Raw genomic sequence first — 23,419 nt, 5'->3', positions numbered from 1 at the left:
GGCTTCCACATTCTTCAGGAACACATAGTGAGGGCAATAAAGCAAATTTTGAGATGGATCCCCCTCCAAAATGAAGGTAGATTAAATGAGTGCCTGGGGTAGGAAGTCCTTTTTAGCCCTGTGTTTAGCTGGAGCCAAATCTCTCTCCAAGGGCTAGCCAGAGGGGCAACACCCCTGGCAGGCAGGAACTGGTGCCTCTGTCAGAGGAGATTCCAGCTCTCCTTCGGAGGCGGCTGCACTGGCTCCATTTTGGACACGTTCAAGTCTTGCTCCTGTTAGCAGGCAAGGGACAGAAAGCAAAACTGTGGAGTGAGGTGCTGGCTGTTTTGAATATGGCATTGCTTCTTCCCCTGGCATTTCTGGGCTTAGAGCAGGATGTCCAGAAGGCTGGGTCGGGTCCATTGGGTGGTTTTGTCAGGCCCTGGGAGGGTCATGGTCAGCAGGGCTGACCCCCAGCACGCTGCTGTGTTTGTGGGGGTGGGTCTGGGTTGATAACGAGCTGGTGCTGCATTCTGTGGTTAGAGAACTTAGTAAGTTGTACAGAATTTGCCATCCTTTCACTATAACAACTGTGCCAGTTTAAAAGAGCTGGGGGAGACACCAAGTGAGTTTTAGCATTTGCTGAAAAAAGAGATGTTGAACAGAAAGAGCAGAGGAACTTCACAGAGTGGTTATTGCTCTCCCTTTGCTGCCTGTGGCAGTGGCTGACTGCTGGGCTGATACCAACCCATATGATGTTTTCATTTACCTCTGGGCAGCATTTCTGGGACAAGGAAGCTGTGTACTCAGCTATGGGAGGTAGCTAATTGCATCTGGAAATATATAATCAAAATGCTGGGACTGTGAGCTGGTTGTGGAGCATCTGAGCAGAGTTTCTGCCAGGCAGAGGGAGCCATTTATAAGAATTTTATTTTTTTTTTTACAGCAGTGATGCCTTCTGCCATTGGAATGTTCTCAAAAAAAAGAGAGGGGGGGGGAAGTGATGAGTCCATTGCCAGGATATTATCAAGAACCTCTCCTATGTTCCTCTATGAATGGCAAAGCTTGCTGCTTCTCATTTATTCCACAGCAGGATCCCTCCCTGGGATGTATGTGTGTAACTTGCCCTTGGAAACATTAGGGAAACTAATGTTTTGGGTTTGAGATCCTGTTTCTTAAGGGGTGATCCTATCATTGTCCTGTGGTTGCAACAATGATAACAGTGGGTCCATTGCACCCTCTCCATATGCTTTTATCTACATCATTATCTCTCCTGGCTCTGGTAGAGCCATTTGTCTGTCTCCTCTGGACCATTATCCAACTGTCTTTCCTTTCTCCCCTCTGCTCCTGATAAGAATGTCCATTAGGGAAGAAGGAATTACTGTAGCACTGGAAATGTTACTACAACCTGTAGGTTTACAGAGATTATCTGCAGAAATTTAACCTGGCTCTTGAAGAAGCAAAAAAAACCCCACTCTCATGTCTGCAAATCTCCACAGAAGTCCCAGGGCCAGGTGAGCAGCACCAAGGCTGCCATCAACCAGCACCATCCATCCTCAGTGTCCCCCTGTCCTCTCCAGTCCCAGCAATAGGGAAGCAAAGCCCAAGTGCCCAACAGTTGCTTGCCAGAGGATCTTTTCCAAGTCCCAAAACTTAAGCAGCTGCCTTCTTCACAGTCATGGTGGAAAGCAATAAAGTAACCCATTTGTTAAATGATAACTACTTAGGGGACAGTGGATGGATGTATAAACTGCATTCAGTTCATATATAAGCATTTGTATTGTAGATAAAGTGCTTGAGGGAAGGAACACACTCATTCCCTTTATGGTTACACAGCCTGTGATTTTGCCATAATGCTGTAACATAAAGCTCAGGCAACATTCACCACTGCATTTTCAACAACATTATCACTCTGGACTGCTTAACTGAGGCACTCCAAGGAAATATGGCTTGTCCCAGTCCTCTTGTGAGGCAGCAAGAGGACCAGGAGTACAGGAGAAATCCTTTCTCCCTGTGTTACAAATCCTCATCTGAACACACTCCACTGGCTGGCTGGCACAGTCACCACCCCACGGATCGATACTTGTGCTGAGCAGTCTCTGACTATTCTTTTCAGAAAACATATGGTAAGAGGAGCTGTTGTTCTTAACAGCTACAATACATCTCTGCTCTGCAGGGGTCCCACACCCAAGGCTAAACATGACTTCCCCAAAAAGACAGCTAGTGCCACTTTCCACACAGCAAGGCTTGTGACCCACTTCACAAATCTTTTTTCAGTGTTAAAAAATAAAGTTGATTTGATAAAAACTTTTACAGATTTTCACTTTGGAGAAACCTCACCCCTACCTGTGCCCTTAGCCCTGGGCTAATCTAAAGGTCCGTTTGGATTTTCCAGATAGTTAATTTGCTCCATATGACAGACAGTCAGTATCTGTTAAACCTGCAAACTGTTGTGCCCAAATCAGCTCAACTCTTTTCCTTTCTGTCCCCAGTGCAAGGAATTCACCTTCCACACTGGCTACGAGGTGCTCGTACAGCGCCTGCTGGAGGGAAAGAAGATGTGCAAAGATGTGGAGGATTTGCTCAAGCAGAGGTATGAAAAACAGAGTGAAAAAATGTGAACAGGCTCCTTTTTCTTTCCTCTTTGGTGTCTGGAAAGGAATGGTAGCCTGGTTCTGATTAGGTAGTGATACGAGTTTACATAGAAAAGCCTGATTGAAACCCCAGCCTTGTGATGTGCTTTGTGAAGGTACATAACAAATAGAAATCTCACAGGTTTGAGGAGGGAAGAGGAGGTTGAAGGAGCCAGAAACCCAGAGCTCCGTTAAGGCCCCGGTCATTATCGCTCCCAATCCCACGGCAGCACACACATCCACAAGTGGCATTTCTAAGTTTCCCCTTTTACAGGAAAAAATGACTTGCACATTTCTGTTTCTCTTTGAAGGTGCTATTGCCACAAGCACTGTTTCAGTTTCCTGCCACTACCAAAAACGAGCCATTTTTCAAATACAGAGCTGCATAAAATGCTGCCTAAAGCCTTCCCCAGACACCCAAGCCAGCCCACATCACTTGCCAACCTTACCAGGCTTTGAGTAACTATGTTGTAGTTTGTGTCCCTCCTCACCTGCTTCTTGTGGTGCTGCTCAGCAGCAGCTGTGGACAGCTGACAACTTTGTGGGTGAGAAAACATATTACACTGCTGCTCGGGCTCCTTTGCCATTCATTTCTGTACTTCTGACTTAGGAAAATAAATCTGAAATTTGGTTCTGTTCTTAAGTGGCTTCAAAACAGTTTCAGCGTGTAGCACGAGGCACACACATGCTCAGGCATGACAAGCAGGAAAGGCCACACAGTATGGATTATATACACACAGCTCATCTCAGCACTGTCTCCTTAGGAATATTGCCCTGCCTTCCTCAGTCACAGCCTGCTTTTTCTCTCTGTGCTGTCCCCATGTAGTTTGTTTTGGTTCAGGGTTTTTTTCTGAAGGCTGTTTTTCAAGCCCTGGCACTTTCAAGGGGTGTGAGCTCTAAGACTGAAAGGTGGGTGTTTCACAGCTTGTGAAGAGTCTCCCTTCGAAACCTGAAGCTATTTGAATTGCTTTTCTTGACCACCAGTGGAAGCCTTTTATACTGGTGCACATCAGAGTCCTGAAGTCACATCTGCCTGATGGCAGCTTAGCTGCAAATGTTTAAAACAGCTCCTCTGTGCCTCATAACTTACAGGGATCAGAACTACACTGCAGGCTTCAGGCAGTGGAACTCTGCACTGGATGCTGCACATGCCCGTGTTTCTTTCCAAAACATTACAGAGGCTTCTGCAATTTGCAGGATAAGGTTTTTCCTGGTTTGTGGCGGACTTTCCACAAAGAAATAAAAAATACATGTACAGTCATTTTGCAAATCATAGAATCAGCCAGATTGGAAGGGACCTCTGAGATCATCAAGTCCAACCCTTGATGTTTCCATGAGATTTTTTATACCCCCAAAACATTCCAGGGAGCGTGTCTATGTGTGTGTACGTGCATGTTGAGGGAGGAGGGAAAGGAGAAGTGGGGCACTGAGTTAAGGAGAAAGGTATGACTTCCAGTTTATTTCTGCTGGACATTTGTTTCAGCCTGTCCTCACGTCATTCATGGGAATGACCTGGGAGCAGATCAAAGGATGGGATGAATCTCTGTTCCTAGAGGCTGCCCATACCACTGGCTTCATGCTGGAATTGCAACAAGGACTCCTGCAGCAGCTGCCCCAAGTCCTGAAACCAGCTGCCCTGCCCACACTAACATGGGATCAGTTTTCCACCCACAAATCCCCTTGCCTGGCCTGGAGAAGGGACTAGGTGGTGTGGGAGTGAGAAGGCAGCTGTATTCCAGAACAAAAGCCTGGATTTAAAACACAAAATACATTCCAGCTCTGGATGGCTGCAGGGAAACCCAGAAGCTGTGTGTAAGTGTACCTAAAAGTGGGAAAGGCAGCACCAAGATGTGAAGAGATGGTGTCAGCCTCCTGCCAAATTCCTCTGACTCTGGGATAGCCCAGTCCTGTGCCTGGGGTTTCAGGAATTTTTGACCCAATGGTTTTACAGGAGCTGGGACTGGCTTAAGAGCTGGCCATGCTTTTTTCCCATCATATATTGTTTACTGAGCAAACAAACTGGGACTGCAGCACTGGAGTCATTCTCATTCCTGTATAGGCACTGGCATTAAGCAAAGTCTCTGACATAAAAGTGTTTCTCGTTACTAAGATCAGAAGAAAATTAATCTATTCTGCATTGTTATGTGTCTCTGGAGTATATTTCCATTTTGATGACATTTCATTCATCTAACATGACAACAAACTGGTGTGGCCTGCCACTGCAGTTTGCACCCTGTTCCTCTAGAAGGAATCCCAAAGCAGTGATGGAGGAACACCCCACTAAAACACAGCAATTCCTAGTGGGAGAAGAGCAATTAATTGAGAGCACATGCAATGTTAGACACATGAGAGCCAAGGACAGAGGCCAGGAACACCCTCCACTCCGGGCTGTGGTGACTGTGGGTTGCTGGTCCACCAGCCTGACTGATCTCCTTGGACTGGGGGAAAATCATCCCTCCCCCAAATGCTCGCACCAGGCTATCTGTTCATTATTAATTACTGACCATTCAGTAGTTTTTAGCAGTTACTCAAAGACTGAAAACTTTGTTCCACCCTGGTCTTACACCCAGGAGGAAGGAAGTAACATATTTAGTACAAATACTTCTTTTGAACAGAAAATAGAAATGTCCTCCAGAGCTGGGGGAGGGGAAAAGAGAAAAGAAAATATTTGTATTTCTTTATTAACCATAGAAACAGAACCACTGTCCTGAGTCACCAGTTACAGTTCCCCCTTAGGTGAGACACCACATCGTACTGTCCCTTCCACTGAACTGCCCCGGCCTCACCCAACAACCAGCAAGGCTCCTTCCCCTCCACCTCCACTGCAGCTCTTCAAGCAGCACCTCAGGTTTCTATATATATTCCTGCTACTCCTGGCTCCCATGTATTCTCCTAAACCTCTCCTAAATGGATCCTGTGGAACCTACTCTTTGCTCCCCTCCTAGCCGGTATTTTAATGGGTCGGGTCAGCCATCAGTTCTAGGCTCCTTTTGCAAAGGAGGTCCTGTGTTCTGAGCATCTTCACCTCAGCTCTGTGCACCTCTTGTTCTAACTGAATCCACATTTGGGGGGCAGAGTTGTATGGAGCACTCCACAGTAATCAAAGCCACGACAACGGGCTTCACTTCCCCCTCATTTCGTCTGGAAATAGCTTACCCCGAATATTTAAGAGGTTAACTAACAGCACCAGGACTGGAGAAATAAAATAAATTGTGTTCCTTGTGGCTTTGTACCTCAGATACAATTACAAGATTTGTGTAAATGTGATCCTGATACCACTAAGAGGAATTGAGCAAGTTTTTCTTTTAACAGAGCACAAGCAGAAGAGAGATATGGGAAAGAGCTGATTCAAATCGCCCGAAAAGCAGGGGGACAAACAGAAATCAAGTAAGGAACTCTTTCATTATTCATGCAAACAAAATGATTTTGGAAGAAATATCAGACTCCTGTGTTTTGCCTATGAATGGGATCACAAGCTGCTCGCTTCAGTGTGTTGCACAGCACTTCCCAATGTACAGGAAAAGTGGGGGAACACCATTGTCCTTCACAAAAGGATTCACAAAATCTCTATTTGGAAACTTCCAGTAGGTCCTTTCCTGAGATTTTTTTTCATTTCAAGATTCTTAATGTTTAATATTTGCTTCCAAAAGCAAACTAAGCGATGGGGAAAAAAGGGAAAGGGAAAGGTGGTGAAATGTTTAGGATGGTGGCTTGGCAATTCTGGGAAGCTGGTGGACCCTGAGAGACTGTGACAGAACAGGTGCCAAGTGCAAAGACCCCAAAAATCAGTTTCTGCAGCAGGAAAAATGCTTATCTTAGGAATACAAAATTTAAATCTCTTTGTAGGGACTTAATATGAAATAAATCAATGGAGCTACTGAAATGCACTAAGATGACACATATTTTTCTCTGTCTCCTCCACTACGATCTTAAATCACATATAAATTGTGTTGGGAGGGGAAGATATATGTTGGCATGGAATTTAACTTAATAAACACTGCTGATAAACTGCTGCTATTATTGGTGGCAGCAGCAATAATGAGACATTTTGCCATTATTGTAACAAGTAATAATACAGTAATAAGGTGGCAGAGGATGAAGATGTGAGGTCACAGAAGACAAACCTGAAAGAGAAGACCTCAATCTAAACACAACCCAGCTCTATTGATCCCTGGGGCCTGCTGCCCTCATCCCTCCCATATCTCATTCCTTAATTGCAGTCTCCTTCCCGTGTCCATTCATCACTCTCAGTGCAAGCCTGGTTTCCTGTTCATATTTTATGGGAAAACGTGACCTCAAAGCCGTGCATGGTCACGGCAGGGAAGTGCCAGGGAATCGCCTGTAGCACTGACTGTGGGTTTGGTGGTGGTCCATCCAGGCTGACAGGGAAGCTGGGCACTAAGGCTCTCTCCAGAGGACGTGCAAAGCTCTCCCCCTCCCAGGGGTCCATCTCTGCCTTGCCCCCGAGCAGTGCTCAGGGATAACCCGGTTCCTGGGACACGGCTTCTGCCTTCCTGCTGTCCCAATTCACTGACTTAACCAAAGAAAAAGAAGGAGGAGAATACATATTCCAGAATTAAAACATCAGATTAAGGATGGATGGCTTCTTCCCAAACCAAAGATCAGCGTTCCAGGATTAAAGGAAGGCTCCACGTAAACACTTTACTGGCAGTGCAGGGCAGGCAGAGCAAACGTGTTCAGCAACAGCCAGGGTTGGCTGCTCTTCAGTGACTTAGTGGATAATTCATTGATCTGACTTTTCCTAAGAGATTGTGAAAGTTTCATTTAGAGGCAGAGCCAAGTCCCGGAGTTGGGATATGGATCCAAGTTCCCCTCAAGTTGGAGGAAGTTTGGCCTTGGGCCCAGCTCCACTTTGATCTAGCAATTTTATAGCTTGGTATAGAGGGAAGGCTGAATATACCAACCAAGCATGGTGCAGAGCTGATTTACTGTGTTTCCATAGCCCAGCCTGGTCTGGGGAGTGACCAGCTTTGCACTGATGTTTTTGTCAGAGCAAGTGTCTCACTTTAGCTGTCCTGAAGCAGAGAGGATAGTTGGCTTTCTCTCATCCAGCATCCTCTGGTCGTTTAAGGAATTACACACATGGACAATGAAGGGCATTTGTCCAGAGCAAAGACTTAAAATCAGAGAAAACTAAAGTCTGTTCAGGGCTGGAACAACTCAAGAAAATGAAATGTTTGGGTTTAATGCCTTAAAATTGTTGACACAATGTGAAGTTTGTGTTTGTATATATGACATTGATTACTGGCAGCAGTTCTGCTCCCAAGGTCAGTCCTTCAGGGAGACTTGAGGGAGGGAATCTTTGCACTACCTATAATAAGAAAAGCTTGAAAGGACTATGCTACAACTGTCCCAGTGCATTTTTCCAAGTGCTTCCTCTTTATAGGACTTCCTATTATCATCTAGCACACTGAGTCCTAATTGTAATACAAGTACTTGACAGGCTGAACAGGGCTGTTCACATCTTTAAAAGCAGCTTTGAGTAGCAGTATTTCTCAAATAAAGTCTAATGTATTTGTACCTAAAACTTCCAATTGACAACCACCAGAAACAAAAGCAGCTTCCAGGGTTTTTTTGCAGAATGTTTCACAGACCTTCCTATGTATGGCACAGAAGCAGGAATTACTAATTTTAGAACACTCAGTCACTTTCTTTCTAATGCAAAATTATTATCCTCTGGTCTTAAATTCAGCCATCTTTTAAACATCTCAGATACTAAGGTTTTCTGTCACTTCTCCTGAGAAATTATTTCACACCCCAGCAGTTCTCGATATTGGGAAGGCACCTGATACTCTTTTGAAAAGTCGATAAAGGGAACATAAAAAATCCATGCACAACAACCACCCAAACCCTTCCAGTACGAGAAAATACCCAGAAGACCTCAACAGGAACAACTGTAATGCCCAGGTTGACACTTCAGCACAGTCAGGGCAGGCACAACAAGGCACAGAGAACAAGCATGAGGAGTAAATACAGGGAGAAGCCCAGGGAATTCCATGGAATGCTGCACGAGGTAGCGGCTATCGCTGCAGAAAACAGTTCTCCCTCAAGCCTCCTCCATATTTTAAAAACTTTTAGTTTTGAATCAAATTAAAGAACAATTTCAACATTTGTTCAGGCTTGTCCCTTCTCCCCCAAAATTTTGCCTCAGAGTGAATTGCTGAACTCAGCTTAAAGTATAAATAGAGTCAACTGCCCTGTTTTATTTACTGAAAGACACAGATGAAGAAATAAGCTGCTGACTCAAAAGGAAGATATTAGGGAAGGGTCACTGGAATGTAACAACAACTCTGGGACCACTTTCCATTGCTTTGAGGAAGCTCTAGGTGACAGCAGTCATCAGGATCCCATCCCATGTGCTGTCCAGGGCTGTTCCCTCACCACCATTGCAGCTCCTGTGATGGAGAGCTGACCCCTCAGGGCCCAGCACTGCTCGTGCCTGGCAGGGACAGCTGCAGCCCAGGACACTCCACTGTATCGGCAGGGATACAACACCGTGACCCGGGAAAAGAGGCTCACTTTGTGTCTCCAGCTGTGCATCAGAAACGTGAGGATGGCTCGGACCCGAGAGCCAGCGGGGAACAGGGTTGTAGCTCTGCCCCTGGAGGTGGGACTGAGTTCAGGGAGGCCCTCGCTGTGCCTTTCACAGCAGTGTCACAACTGGCCACGGGGAGCCCACAGGTGTCAGAAGGTTTCTAACAGCTCTCACACCAGCGAGGCAGACACGCTGCAGTGAGGGAGATGTCCTGCAACCACTTTTTATCCGATTTCTTATTTTTAAAAAAAGCCAAGAAGGGCTTTCCAAAAGAAGCTGGTGCTGGTTACCGTGGACGTAGCAAACAAACACTCCAGCTTCCAGCTCAAGAAATGAAAGTTCCCTCTGAGTGCTGTCTAACAGCCAAAGGACACCATCATTCAATAGTCCAGCCTGATTCAGGCAGATTGAGGCGTTCTGGCTGCTTGCCCTTGCCTCAAGCACTGCAGCTGGTACAACCTCCTGGCTCCAGGGGAGGTAGAGATCCTCTTCCCAAGCCATGGCACAGCCCTAACTCAGCAGTTCCTTGGCAAGTTCATTCTAATGCACAGAAGGCCCACACACTTGATTCTAAGTGCAAGACTGCAAGACAGGTCACGCAGGCTCACACTAATCCCTTCACCTTAATATTCTGTCCCCAGCACCGGATCCCGAGGGAAGAGTAAAAGAACAGGGCAAGGATATGAAAATATGTCTTCTAAATCATCTCCTAACCTCAGCAATTGGCAGTGCAGGGGCTGCCACAGCAGCAGCAGCTTTGTACAGAGCAGCCCCCAGTGGAGTTTTCTTCCTTTTCTTGTTTGAAACCCTGAAACCTTTTAGCATCCACTGAGTCTTAAGGCAAAGCAATTTGCTCCTGTTATCCCACTTTTGAAATTAAAAAAATTAAATCTGCACCACCATTTCACAGTCTCTAATCATAAAAGAAATTGTGAGAAGGATTATTACAAACCTACAGCCGTGTTTTCTTGGCAAATGACAGCTTATACCCATATCCAGGGGGCGGAGAGGGAACTACTTGTTCTGAAGTTGAAACTGCAGTATGGTTGTGCACTCTCCATATTCCGAGGTGCACACGTGGGAGAGGATGTACAGAAACTGGGCATTTTCAGTTGAGTTACAAACTGAGATCAAGTTTCCAAGTGTTTGCTGGTAGTGTACACTGTGGTGGTGCCTCACACACCATTTAGGTGATTCTCAGCAGAGCTTGTGCCTTTAAGAGGAAGCACCTTTCTGGCTGCAAGGTGACTGGGAATTTCCATGCAGTGGCTTTGGGCAACTCTTCAGCAGAGCAACATGAAAACAGAATATGCTACAGAGCCCAGTTTGCAGCCCAACCAGAGCCTCTGGGAACTCTGTTCTTGGGTAAAATCACTGATGTAAACACGCAGTAGCTGGTTATATTCTGCCTAGTCTGACAACATCTATTTTTGTCTTTTGCTCTGCTTGTCTCTTCTCATGTATATGATTCCCTACATTTACTGTCCCTCTTTTCCACTACCATCTCCTTCAGACCTCGAGAAAGGGTAGTTCCTTCAAGCCTATGTCTGCTGTGCCTTTCTCTGCAATCCCTGAAATAGAACATTGCAGTGAGTGTGAGGTGAGGGCATCTGTAACCAAATGCCAATTGCTGCTTCCTGTGTATAAAAATAGTGCATCTGTCACTTAATATACAGAATCCTCTGTATTAATCCACACAAAGCAGGCATTTTTGAACTGCAGCTAAAAGTCAGTTTGGAAGGTCACATCCTTCCATGGTTGGTTATTCTCCACTCAAATGTTCTGAACCCACACAGAATTTATACACTCATTCTTTGAACTTTCAGGACTCTGCAAAATGGACCTAAGCCTCTGCTCAGTTCCCATGCAAGTCAATCTAAATAAGCTCTCTGGTGATCAGGACAGGCATTTTTGAGCAGTGCTACTCTCTTTGTGAAGAGACATGAGGAAATTTAGTTTTATTTTAAAGGTACAAAAGTTGTTTTGATTGTTTAAGCCTTTGATTTGAATGGCGCGGTTCATTCTGGAGTCAAAATTTGTTGTCTGGGGGCACAGATTAATGGGTAGGAGAAGGCACATGGAGCTGTCATCCTGTTTGCTGCCCTCCCTCTTCACTTCTCTTTTGCAATGCAGTCACAGGCCCAGGTGCAAATTGTCTGAGACCGGACGATTCTGGACTTGTTTCACCCCACCACGACTGGGCTGCACAGAAAGAATTCTTGGTAAAACCCCACTGGGACTACCCTGTGTGGCAGGAGGAAAGGCAGATGTCAATTGTGGCCCCAGAGGGGACTGTCACTGGGGTGGTTTCACTACTGTGTGACTGGGATCTCAGTTCCCAGAGGCAGAGGGTGAACAGGACTGCTGGGAAGTGCTCTGGAGACTTCATCTGGCAGAGACTTCTCTCAAATTCAGAAAGGATATTTTTAAAAATTACAATAAGAGCAGAACATTGTAGATCACGCTGATGTGAAAATAGAAACCTACCAGAAAGGAAGGTGGGGTTATTTCGCACTTCTGTTCACCAAGCAAAGGTAGAAAACAAAGAAAATTAAGAAAGATGTGGTTTTACGGTTAGACGAGCCTGTGTTACCTTCCTGTGCACGAGATATAAAAGGACTCTGAATTACTCAGTTAGCCCAGTCTCTAAAGGCAAAGTACTGGGGAAAAAGGCCCAAACTATCAAGCTCAAAGTTGGAAAAAAAATAAACAAAAGCATAAAAGCGTGGTGTGACAGTGTACATGGTGAGTATAGCTGTCACCTCAGCACTGCCACTGACAGGGCTCTGCCAACTGCATCCCTGGGGCCATGGAATGCAGCTCGGGATGGCTGTGGAGCAAAGGGAACCAGAGCCCTCCCTACAGGGCGTTTCCCGGTGGTGCTCATGTCACACAGGGCTGCCCAGCACAGCCTGTTCTCCAGCGAGAGCCCAGCTCTTCAGCAAAAACAAGCTCCAAAACAAAGAGGGAGAAAGCAAAAAAACCCCAAACCAACCCGATAAGATTATTGTAGCCACTAGATGGCAAAAACTACCCGAAGTTGCTGCAGTGGCTGGTGCACAGGCTCTGTCTGTTCCCTGTTATTCCAGGTTCAGGCAATCCTGTTTTCACCCGAAATTCATTTTGACAAATCCAGTTTTTAAATGTACAACGGGAAGTCGTTTAACAGACATGCACAGTAAATTTGTTGTCCAACCTTATTTTCAAGGAGACATCTGCAGGAGCCTCCATCTGGGGGTGCCCAAAGGGAAGGCTGGAGCTCTGTGTTTAGCTGGAGTGGTTTAACAGTCTCACAGAATTTACACGGAAATCTCAGAAACGAGCAATTAAAAAAAAAAATTAAAAAAAAAAGGCAAACGGCAAATTTTCAGTTTTGCTTGAATTGTTTTCAACTGCAGGTTTTCTAATTTAGCCGCGGAACAAACAAACAAAAAATCCAATTACCGCCAGAATGTTAAGCAGCATCATATACCGAGGGTAAAACACTTCAGAGTGTCCATGAGAGTGAGACATTCTCACTCTGTCCGCCTCAGGGTAAAGCCTGTATCAATCCCATTAGAGAGCCAAACCCACCCAAGGCAATAGGTAATAGGTGCTGTTAATAGGGACATCCAAACAAGCACAGACAGGATTAAAACCCACTTGTACATCAGCTACAGGAGTTGCTTCCACTAAACCCTGTGAAGCACTGAAATATTTCACTGATACACTCAGAGCATCCCGCTGCAATGAGCAGCTAATCCATGGCACTGCTGCTGCAGCCCAGGGGTCATAAAGGGAGTCCTGGTGGATCCACAGGTCAAAATTTGATTTATTTGTTCTCTCCCACATGCATAACTTGGCACCATGACATATTTTCTACCCCCTTAAGCCCCATAAGGATGTGGGGTCCGATTCACTGATTTTAGAAAATTATTATAAAAATAAGGAAGGAAATGGCTTAAGTCTGTTCCAACCCACTGATGGCCTGTGGCCTTGCTCCAGTCAGCAGCTGGGGAATTGGCTGGACAAATCCTTCATACAAGGAAGAAAAGGCCAGGGATTTCTGAAAAGGCCATTAGAGACCATGCAAGGGACAAATTGGTCTCTCTTTGCCAGCTGCATTATTATACCAGAGACCCCCTCAGCCTCACAGAGAGCCAGCACAAAGGAGAACAGCTCCGTGGATGGCTTATCATCATGAGCTGCTCTGGTAGCTCAGGTGCCTGGAAACCAGAAGAGCAGCAAATTGCTTTTCTCCTTGATATATACTGAGAAAGTGCCATTTTTCAGTATCCACTATAGCAATTTTGCCAGTTTTTGCATAACTTGAGTCACCAACAGCAAAGGAAAAAGATCTCTGGGAACAATAGATCAACACAGAGTGCAAACAGCATGTGCAGTTTGCAAGTGTTCTCTGTTTTTTCAATTCCAGTATTTACACATTTCAGGCATGAAGTTGTTTGCACATTCCCCCCCCCTTGGAAATTACACACTAAAAAAGCAAATTTTATTCCTTGTATATTTTTAATTTTTCAAAATAATTCATTAGAGCATTTAGGTGAGAAAAAGTTATCTCTGCTGCTGATATTCAACTTGTCTTTAAATGTCAAGCTTTTAATTAGGTGGAAAGAATACACTTTGTTTCTTTTCTGGTATAACAACTTAGTTTCCATCCAAATTTCACACCAGAATATTTTTTTTTTTCAAAATAAACCTTCAAATGTTTAAGTATTGTTAGGAAAAAAGTTAAAAATACTCAATCTAGCATGTTCTTCCTGACTTATCTCAGGAGATTGACCACAACCAATCTAATTGAAATCTGAAAAAAAATCCAACAGCCCTTCTTTTCTGGCTGAAAGTCTTTTCCTTATATTTCTACTTAGATCTGGAAGTGGATTTCAAGGCAGCTGGTGCTGAGGACAGGCCCAGCCTTTGCCCTTGCCCATGCATTTTTTCTTATATCTGGCAAGGCAGTCTCAGTGCTGGGAGAGCAAGCTTTGATTAGGGAACAGATGTCCAGCCTAAATTAACACAGGGCAATTAGGAGCTTTCATGTGTCTCTTAAGGCTCCCGAAATGGCCCAAGAGATGCAGATTTCCCCACTCATCTGTGGTCACACGTGGCTGGGAAGGGATATGGATCCTCCCCTGGACTCTCCTGGTGAAGGCTCCAGCCAGGGAGACCTCAGGCTCTTCACTACCCAGCTTTGCCCCTGGGCTCTGCCTGGGGCAGACCAGAGCTCCGTGGGGAGCCCAGAACTGCTCCCTTCAGGGAACAAGACACACTGAGGCTTGAAGAGATGATTTCTAAACCCGATAAACCTCCAAATCACACCACAGCCCTGGCCTGCGTGTCTGCAAATGCTCTGCGGGCCTGCAAATTCACAGCTAGAGGAATTTAAGTTGAAAATGCCTTTTACAGACCTTTTGCTCTGCCACCACATCTATGCTGGTGTCTCTGGTGCCTTCTCGAGGTGGACTCTGGCTAGCCAAAAGACAGAACACCAGGCAGCCTGTGGTTCCTTTTTCACGCCCTTCTGCCACCCCAGCACCCAGCGATGTGAGCCCATCGGGAGGAGCTTCCCGCTCCTCTCCGTGCATCATTTATTCACGCCGTGCCTGCGGGATGTCGAAACGCCCGGGAACATGGGGGTTTCAGAGCCTCGGAGGGCTCGGCACCGCCTGTGTTTGGGAGGAGAGCGAGCGGAGGAGCCACACGGGGGTGCTCGGACAGCGCCGGCCGGGGATGCTGCAGCCGGAGCCGGGGAGGAACCGGCCGGGGCTGCATCCCGCGCCGAGCGGGGACCGGTCCTACCCTTCACACCACCGCTCCAAACCCCAATTCCCACTCGTATCTACTGCCAAGGGGCGAGAGAGGAATGACTGTTAACATCCGCGGTCACAAACACAGTGGGATTAAAAAGGAGGGTGCACAGAAGGAGCAGTGCCGTTCCTTGCTTCATGGAGCATTTTACTGCGGTTCCTGACAGTAGCAGATTGATGCCATTGTGCTCTTTGGCGTGGTCGACTTCTATTAAGAGACTATTGAGGGTTTTTATCTCTATGTGGATCTCTGAGATTCCGAGGGAAGGTTTTTCCCCTAGATTCACAATCCACCCCTAGGAGCCAATACTAACAAAGTGCCTTGTTTCTGCCCCACAGCACACTGAAGGCAGCCTTCGAGATGCTCAAGCAACGTAAGTATTTACATCTTCCCTTCTGACCTGGGAAACATGGGCACCCAATGTATTCATTCCCTCCTTCATCCTCTTCCCCCCTCTATTCCCAGCTTTTCTATCCCAGTCTGTAGTGTGGAGGGAAAGGATGCTCACTGTGCATTCTCCAAGGCTGGGCACCCAATCCACTCTCTGGTGGCAAAGAAAATGGCTTGTTCCTCGAGTAAGTTGTATCTGGATCAAGTCACAAATATGAGCTCTATTCCCTCTTCCACAAACTAGTGACACCAGACCAGCACCTTTCTAAATGTGCCCAAGACTCAAAACACAAAATGCAGCACCACTGTAGCCAGTGGGACACTGGACCTGGCCACTGGCACCTGCTGTTTAGCCCAAAACACCCTCTTGAGAAGCAGCTGGTGAACTGAGGTGTTTGTAGAGCCTGGATAGGGGAGCTCAGCGTTTCTGGAAAATGTGGGATTCCATTTCAGAGGCACCAAAGCTGACAAATGCAGAGAATTTCCCAGCCATTTCAAACAGCATCAGCCAGGTGCTGTGAAATTCAATCCATCTTTGCTGACCCTTGGGAATTCTCAGTGTGCAGCCTCGTCTAATGACTGGGCACCACCGGCAAGCAGCTCCCGGAGCAGTGACAGTCCAGCAGACACGGGGTGAAGGTGGAGGTCAGAGCTCTCTCCCTCCCTCTGCATCACTAAACCTGATCTCCAGCCCCAGAGGAAGGGGATACATGGGGGAAATGGGGCCAGGAAGAAATGCAGCTGGCTCTGCTCTAGCCCAGGCTGCTCCGAGTGCTGCTCCAGTTGTGCAGGGATGGCTCTTGCCCTTGCACTGTGCAGGCACTGGGAGGACCAGCAATAAGCATCATTCAGGTTGGGTGAACCCTCAGCAATGGCAGTGCCTGCAGAAAGACAGGCAGACCTTTTTTAAGGCCACCCTGTTCATAACAAGTCATGGGGCAGCCACATCGCAGAAACATCTCCTAAAAAGTATGACTTTGTATTTAAAGGATTTCCACTGACTGTACATGAATTCTGATTTGCTTTAGAAATTGAAAGTGTTGGAAACTCTCATATCCAACTGGCAGTAATGCTGAAGGATGAACTGAAAGGAATAGAGGAATTCCGAGAAAGACAGAAGGAGCAAAGAAAAAAGGTGAGGAACTAGAGAAACGTTGAAACAAATTGGGTAAATGGTCCATGCTGATGACCTGTCTCCAGCCACAGGCTGGAATTCTACAAAAGATGATAAAGCATTCCCAGTGTGCCCTGTTCACTCTATAGACCAGACTGTGGAACAAAAATATCTCTCTGATCCCAGCTGGAAATAAAGTAGTGCTCTGAACACAGGAGCCAGAGGCTTTAGTCCCTTTTACTCTCTCTGGTGTAACTGCAGATACTGTTATTGTTATTCCTGTAAGAACTTAATCCTTCCTTTTCTCTTTTTGATACCCTTGCTAATGGGTTTCTTTGCTCTGATCCTGCATGATCTCCAACATGCACTAAATAAAGAGGTAACAGCAACATTTAAAAACATAAAAGCAAACGAATATCATGCTTAATGCAACACCAATATATGCTGAATTACAAATACATGGAATAAGTAGCATCTAGTTGATGTCATCTAATAAAAATTTGAGTGTATTTAAGGCCATTTCGTCCCCTGTGATCTTATCAAGGTCTAAGTCCCTTGAAAAACAGTTCTCAATTCACAACAGTGGTCACTCTCACACTTCTGTGGCGTTGAAGACCAAGATGGGAGAGTCACTTAACCCTGACAACACTGAGTGATGGAGGAGTAAAATGAAATATTCAGTTCTGTGCTGATTTGAAACAAATGAAAATGCAGATGACCAGCATCTGATGTCACAAAAATCTTGTGTCTACAAGGCCCTGACACAGGAACTTGCAATAGCAAAGAACTCTGAAGATGAAAGTAGGTGAAACCAGCGCTACTACAGAGATTTGAGGTGGGCAGCAATCTGATGAGGCACACAGGGCATACAAAGAGGGCAGGCACCAGGTTCATGAGTGTTTGTATCCTCCCTCCCTTGGCCACTAGGATGTGCAGAGGGGCTGTTTCTCCTGTTGAGAACAGCAAGCCTTTAACTCACCTGGGAACAGTTAGAGGGGCCCGGAAAACAAAGAAAAACTGCTTTGGAATCTTAGAGAAGCTTTTTTCTCTGTCTGTCATGTGGCTGTGAGGAAGCCAGCATTAGATATGCTGGATGGTGTCAGCATTTCTGGTAACCTCCCAAAATGCTGTGATTTGTGTTTTACTGTAGCTGCTCTCAGGACTGTGCCCAGTATGGAACAAGCCTCTGGGTAGCCCTGGAGAGAGTTTTGCTTGAGGAGAATATAAAAATTAAAGGAACCAAAAGTCCCACTGAGGAAACCCATCCCCTGCCAAGTAGGAGAGTATCTCACTGTCACATAAAGCTGGGCATATCACAACTAAAGCCATGGAAGATAATCCAGCACTGTCCTTCCAACACTGACCAGATGACAGCACAGAAATCAAATTGTACTGAGCATAAATGTGCCAGAAGCAAGGAATATAAAACCAGGGACTGTTTGTGTTTAAAATGGACAAGTACCTGTGCTCATTTGTGAGACAGTGGTTTGGTCTGCAGAGATGCAGGATCAAGCTCTGGCACCAGCAAAGGAACTCTGCTGGCAGAGCCCACGGGCACTGTGACTGGGTGTTACACTATTTCATCTCCTTAAGAAAAAAAAAGGAGGAGGAAAATGAAGATCTACATCCTCTCTGCTGTTAATGGAAACCACTGAAGCAGAACGATCTTGGATTATTTTTTACCTGGCACTTTGATGCTCTCTGTATCACTTAGAAACCTGCCATTTATAAAAGCAGAGTGAAGTAATTTCCCCCACAGACAGGTGGCTTATAGGGAGGCCCTGACAATGGCTTTCCTAATCCTGCCACTGGAAAGGGAGGGAAGAAGCCCAAAGCAAGAAATGCTGACCTGTGTGTGTTTCTTACAGTACGAGTCTGCAATGGAGCGCGTGCAAAAGAGCAAACTGTCCCACTATAAGAAAACAATGGAGGTGAGCAAGGAGGGCTTGTGCAGGTTTCCTGATGCAAACTGGCTCCAGGATAACCTGTATCACATGTACCTACATCTAAAGAAAGGTCGAGGCTGTGTGAGTGTGCAGGAGTGTGTGTGTGAGAGAGAGGATGTGATTCCTGCTCTGAGGAGAAAGCCAATCTTCCCTGCTGCATCCACTGAAGAGTCTTCAGAAAGTTAATTAATATGGGATCGATGCCCCAGGTCGAACAGGATTTCATTCTTTCTAGGCAAGAGTACTTACAGGAGTGAATGTAATTTTTCAGTCTGTGTAAATACAACTTTAAAAATGGTGAGGGAATCTCACAAGTAGGAGTAATCCTCTCCAGCTGGACAGCATGCAGGTACAGGAACTGTAGGCAGCTGGTTTTGGTTTCCAGTGGGCAACTGCCTCTAAAGGAAAGTAGTTGCAGACCTGTCAGTGCTACAGCTGGTACTGTACTAACAATTTTTATTGAAATGTGGTTATTTCAAGTGAATCTCTAAGACACAGAGATCTTCTGGTGCAAATAAGGATTTCTCTTGCTTGTGAGAACTCCACCAAGACTGTTGTCTATGGGGTGCTGGCTCTGCCTCACAGCTGGAGCAGTGGGCAAGGAGCACACTGACTTTGGCCACTTGATGCTCCAAGTCACGGTGTAGAAATGACAACCCACCCCACGGGCACCCTGGGAACAGGGGCTCCTAATTTTGTCTCTACATGGTCGCTGGGACCTGCTGCCCCAATGGTGGTAGAGCTGCCTGAGCACCCCTGGAGGGAGCTGCAGTTGTACAAAGCAGACAATTTCAGGGCTGCGAGAAAAGAACACAGTTTATGCTCTCAGCCCCTCGCCCCAATTTTTCAGTTCTACTTTTCTATCTCCTTATGGCATCGTTGGGAGTTTTTTATCTGGGCACTGATTTGCTCCCCCAGGCTGCAAACCAGACATTGTGTAGAACATCAGGCTGGAGAGAGCCCAGCCTTGCTCCCTCACGTTTGGTTTCATTTCCACCCAGTCCAAGAAGACCTACGAGCAGAAGTGCCGGGAGGCGGACGAGGCAGAGCAGTCCTTTGAACGGACCAGCGCTTCAGGCAACCAGAAGCAAACAGAAAAGGTACCTCAGATGACTGTGCTGTCCAGAGAGAAAACTGGGGGGTTTACCTTTTCAAGAGAATACAATCAACCAACCCGTTCTGCAGGATGCCAGGGGCTGCTTTCTCTTCTAATTAACCCCTTGGAATCCCCTGGGAAAGAACTAAGTTGTCTAATTAATTTATCCCAGGCTATGATCCAATTGCTCTATGAATCCTGAAAGGAAACTGAATGAGATTTTTCTCTGAAATTATTCATAAAAAAAAAAAAAAGAGAGACAAGTCAGAAGGATGTCATGCATTTAGTTTTGCTTTTTTGTCTCTTACATTTAGTAGGCAGAGAATCTTACATTAAAATGCATATTTTTCCTCAACATCTTCCTCCTTATGGTTAGTTTAATTTCAGCTAAATTTACAGACTCAAAAATAAATCGTTGGAAATTAAGGCACTGCAGTCCTTCGTTGCATCATCTTGATACTTGTAGCTGACAATTCACTAACTTTTAATGGGAACATTTTACAGCGGAACAGATGGAGAAAACAAAATAAATGAACTCCCTTTGGCTCGATAAAAATCAGTGCAGTGTAAGCAAAAAGGATCAAAAATCATCTCAAGGAGCGGGGTGGGTGGGGACTCTAAAACCAGCATCAGAACCGTACATTTTATTTCCAGCGTTCACTAATCTTTGATGAACAAACCCCTCCAGTTAAGCTGTAAAGAGGGGATGGAATCCTGGCTCTGCTGCAATTACACCAGAACACTCAGCAGCTTCAGTGGCAGCTCAACCTGATGCGGCTCCTTTCCCAGAAGGATCCCAGGGTGCTCACTGCCGTTCCCTCCCTGTTCCCTCCCCGCACATGCCAGCACGTTTGGAATGCACAGAGGCAGCTCACAAGCTGTTTAATTCTGCTCAGCATTCACAAACAGTTTGGGGCAGGAAGCAAGTAAGAATGAAGCTTCTGTTGCCAGCTTACTACACGTTTTCCAACCAGCTGTGAGGAGGAATATGGTCGTAGGGACCCCTACCTGAGCCTTGCCTTCAAGGGCAGAGTGGGAGAATGTATTACCCTGATGTCTAGAGCTGTGCATGAACGTGAAACCATCACCATCTGGGCAGGAAGACCTGGGAGTAATGAGCTGTCAATAATGGCTGCATTTTCATTTGTTAAAAGCTGCAGGTTTTTTAAAAAAGAAAAGTTCTACTTAGAGTGAATTTTGCTTTTAGGTTTCTGAGGTATTATGGGAAATAATCTGGCATTTGCAAAGTATTTTAGAAGCTGTGCTCTTTTCATCTGTGTATTACATGAGGAGCTTGAAAGATGAAGAATTTTAACTGCCATTTATTTCTGCTTATAAATATCTATTAGAAAAGCACATCAAACACTTGAGAAAAAACAACTCAGCCAGCAGACACAGCTTCAGGCTGGATCATGCTGGCTCTGAGCTCCTGTGGCAGGGATGTCTGAATGGAGAGATTTCCCTTGAAGTCAGTGGGCCTATGGCTGCACCTGGAAAATTCTGGTCCCTTTTTCTCCATAGCACATTTTCAGCAGAACCAGGCATAAAGGCAGGAGAGCCAGGAAGTGTTTGCAACTTAGAGCCTTTCCCCTAGAAGGGAAAAGAGAGCAGGCAGCAAAAAAAAAATGGGGCTGAAGCAAAAAATATTGTCAGGAATTAATTTGGGGTGTTTCTTTTCCTGTTTCAGAGTCAGAACAAAGCCAAGCAATGCAGAGACGCAGCAAATGAAGCAGGTGATGCTCTATTTGCAACTGAACATTATGATTCTTCTCAGCAGGGATCTTCTCAGCACAGGGTCTGGATAGAGCACCATCCAAATCACCCAGGCTGTCTCTGAAGTCAAGGTTCCCAAAGTCACTCACCCAAAGATTAATGAAAAAACCTCTAAAGAACAGCAACCTGACAGTCATCTGCTTTCTCTAACCTTTGTGGAAATGCAACTGTCCCGCTTTCATTAAAGAAATTATAGAAGATGTCCTTTAGGGACTTCACCCAGGAAAGAAAAGCTCTCCTTGAAGCAAATTTGAAAGCACAGAGGACACTCAAATTGCCCCCAGCCAGCCCAAACCAGATTTATCATCCCCATGGACATGTCCCAGCCACAAACACACTGGAAGTCCAGGACAGGCCAGCACACATCTGAGCTGGCTCAGGAGTTCAGGCTTGTCCCTCCCTGCTCATGGAATAGTTTATACTGAATCACATGGCTTCACTGGCTGGCTTGGCATGGAAGGAGCCTAAGGATGCTCAGTGCCCAAGCGTGGTCCAGGCTCTGAAGGGCATCATCCCTACTGTAAAGTTTATAAATGATCTGCAAACCATACAGAGAAGAATCCTCACTGTAGTATAAAGTTGCAAAGAAAAAACCCCAAAGATCCTTTTGCCCCACCAGTTTCAAGCTCACACATTCCTGTGATACTCAAGCAAACCACAGGCCCGAAGTATAAGAACCAAAGCAAAGGCCCAACAGCAGGAAAAAGAGAAAGGCTGTGTCTCTTTTTTCCCCCTAACTGTTATGTTTCTCTTCTGTGTGTCTGTATTTACAGAGAACGTGTACAAACAGAACATCGAGCAGCTGGATAAGGTCAGGACAGAGTGGGAACAGGAACATATCAAAACCTGCGAGGTAAACATTGACTTTTACAGGATGTGTTTGCGCCCTCTTTATTTTATCCCACTTGCAGATATCAGTCCAAGACCTGACACATCATCCCAAGGGTTTTACTGTTTGCTTTATGTGGAGTCTCAGTAGATGCCTTTGCAAAATTACTGCAAAAGCTAGAGCTGATTTAGACGTAGCTGCTGCTGCCTCACTGACACTCTCCCTGCTTGGTCAGCATAACTATGTAGATATAAAGGAGGAGAATAGGTGCAGAGGTGGGAGAGGTGGAGCAATATGTGAACTGGTACATACCCAAGCCACTCAGAATCTTTCTTTTTCATAGCACTTTATATTCACCTGCAAGAATATTAGTCCTCTGCCATGGAGTAATCTTTCAAATGAAAGGTGGTGCTGGTGGAAAAGTCTCTATTTACATTATGCCAAGGATGGACAGGAGATTTGCACTTGGCTAGTAAGTTTTGCACAACAATTTCCAGGAACTGGTTGGCATCCAAATCAGCCACACATTTGGTCACAGTAATCCTTAAAGTACCTTTGCCCATCTGCTAAAGTCTGATTTTGCTGCGTTTACTTGTTGCAGGCTTTATTTCCACGTAAAATAAAATGCCAGGATATAGCTTTCCAACTCTCTACTTCCTCTTAAATATTCCCTATCTAGGAGGGCTGAAAAGTCCACAAGTGGCACAGAGACTTCCACAGAAATTATGCCAAGCCTTAGCTTTCCCAAGATGAATATTTTCTCCTTCTTAAAAAGCCAACAAGCAAAGCATTCCAAAACCTCACAGTCTCTTTTGTCTCACATGGCTAAATCCTGATGTGCCCACGGAGCTTGTGGCCTGCCCACTGCTTAATCCAAACAACCATTGGCAAAGGAGGGGCATCTTTAACACCTTCTTTTAAAAGTGCTTGTTCAGAGCAAAAAATGATACTGTTTTTGGACGTGTCAAACACCACCCAGCTGGACTTTGCTGGGTGTTGACAAGGGCTTGACAAGCCCAGAGTCACCACAGTTCCCTCTTTGATCAGCTGCACTTCCCAACAGGACACCATTTACCTGGAAAATTCCCAGCTGGCTCTGGTGCTGCTTCCACAGCCCTGAAGGGTTCGGCTGCAGCCACAGGCTTTCTGTTCACAAGGGATATTGAAATACTCATTCTCCACCCTGCAGACTCTCTTTAAAAAGCTTTTGCTCTCAGAAACTGGTCCCCACACCAGCTTACTCCCTCAACAAGGTTCTTTTTCGGTTGGTAAGTTATTAGATGGCAGGCAGTGTACCC

The 23,419-nt window shown here is 45.7% G+C and overlaps 1 protein-coding gene across 2 annotated transcripts in view; it reads left to right on the top strand.

Annotated features, from left to right (window-relative positions):
- PSTPIP1 (proline-serine-threonine phosphatase interacting protein 1) overlaps positions 1–23,419 on the top strand; it is a 51,745-nt gene that overhangs the window by 17,066 nt on the left and 11,260 nt on the right. For both annotated transcript variants that reach the window (XM_017816925.1, XM_017816924.1), the window contains exons 3-10: positions 2,472–2,572; positions 5,925–5,999; positions 15,312–15,346; positions 16,392–16,498; positions 18,346–18,408; positions 19,425–19,523; positions 21,207–21,252; positions 22,066–22,145. In XM_017816925.1, the coding sequence (XP_017672414.1) occupies positions 2,472–2,572; positions 5,925–5,999; positions 15,312–15,346; positions 16,392–16,498; positions 18,346–18,408; positions 19,425–19,523; positions 21,207–21,252; positions 22,066–22,145 (606 nt within the window). The remainder of the gene's footprint in view (positions 1–2,471; positions 2,573–5,924; positions 6,000–15,311; positions 15,347–16,391; positions 16,499–18,345; positions 18,409–19,424; positions 19,524–21,206; positions 21,253–22,065; positions 22,146–23,419) is intronic.

This window comes from Lepidothrix coronata, unplaced genomic scaffold, assembly GCF_001604755.1.
Source record: "Lepidothrix coronata isolate B3197 unplaced genomic scaffold, Lepidothrix_coronata-1.0 Scaffold58, whole genome shotgun sequence".
NCBI classification, from domain to species: Eukaryota; Metazoa; Chordata; class Aves; order Passeriformes; family Pipridae; genus Lepidothrix; species Lepidothrix coronata.
This window is presented reverse-complemented; position numbering and strand designations above follow the sequence as displayed.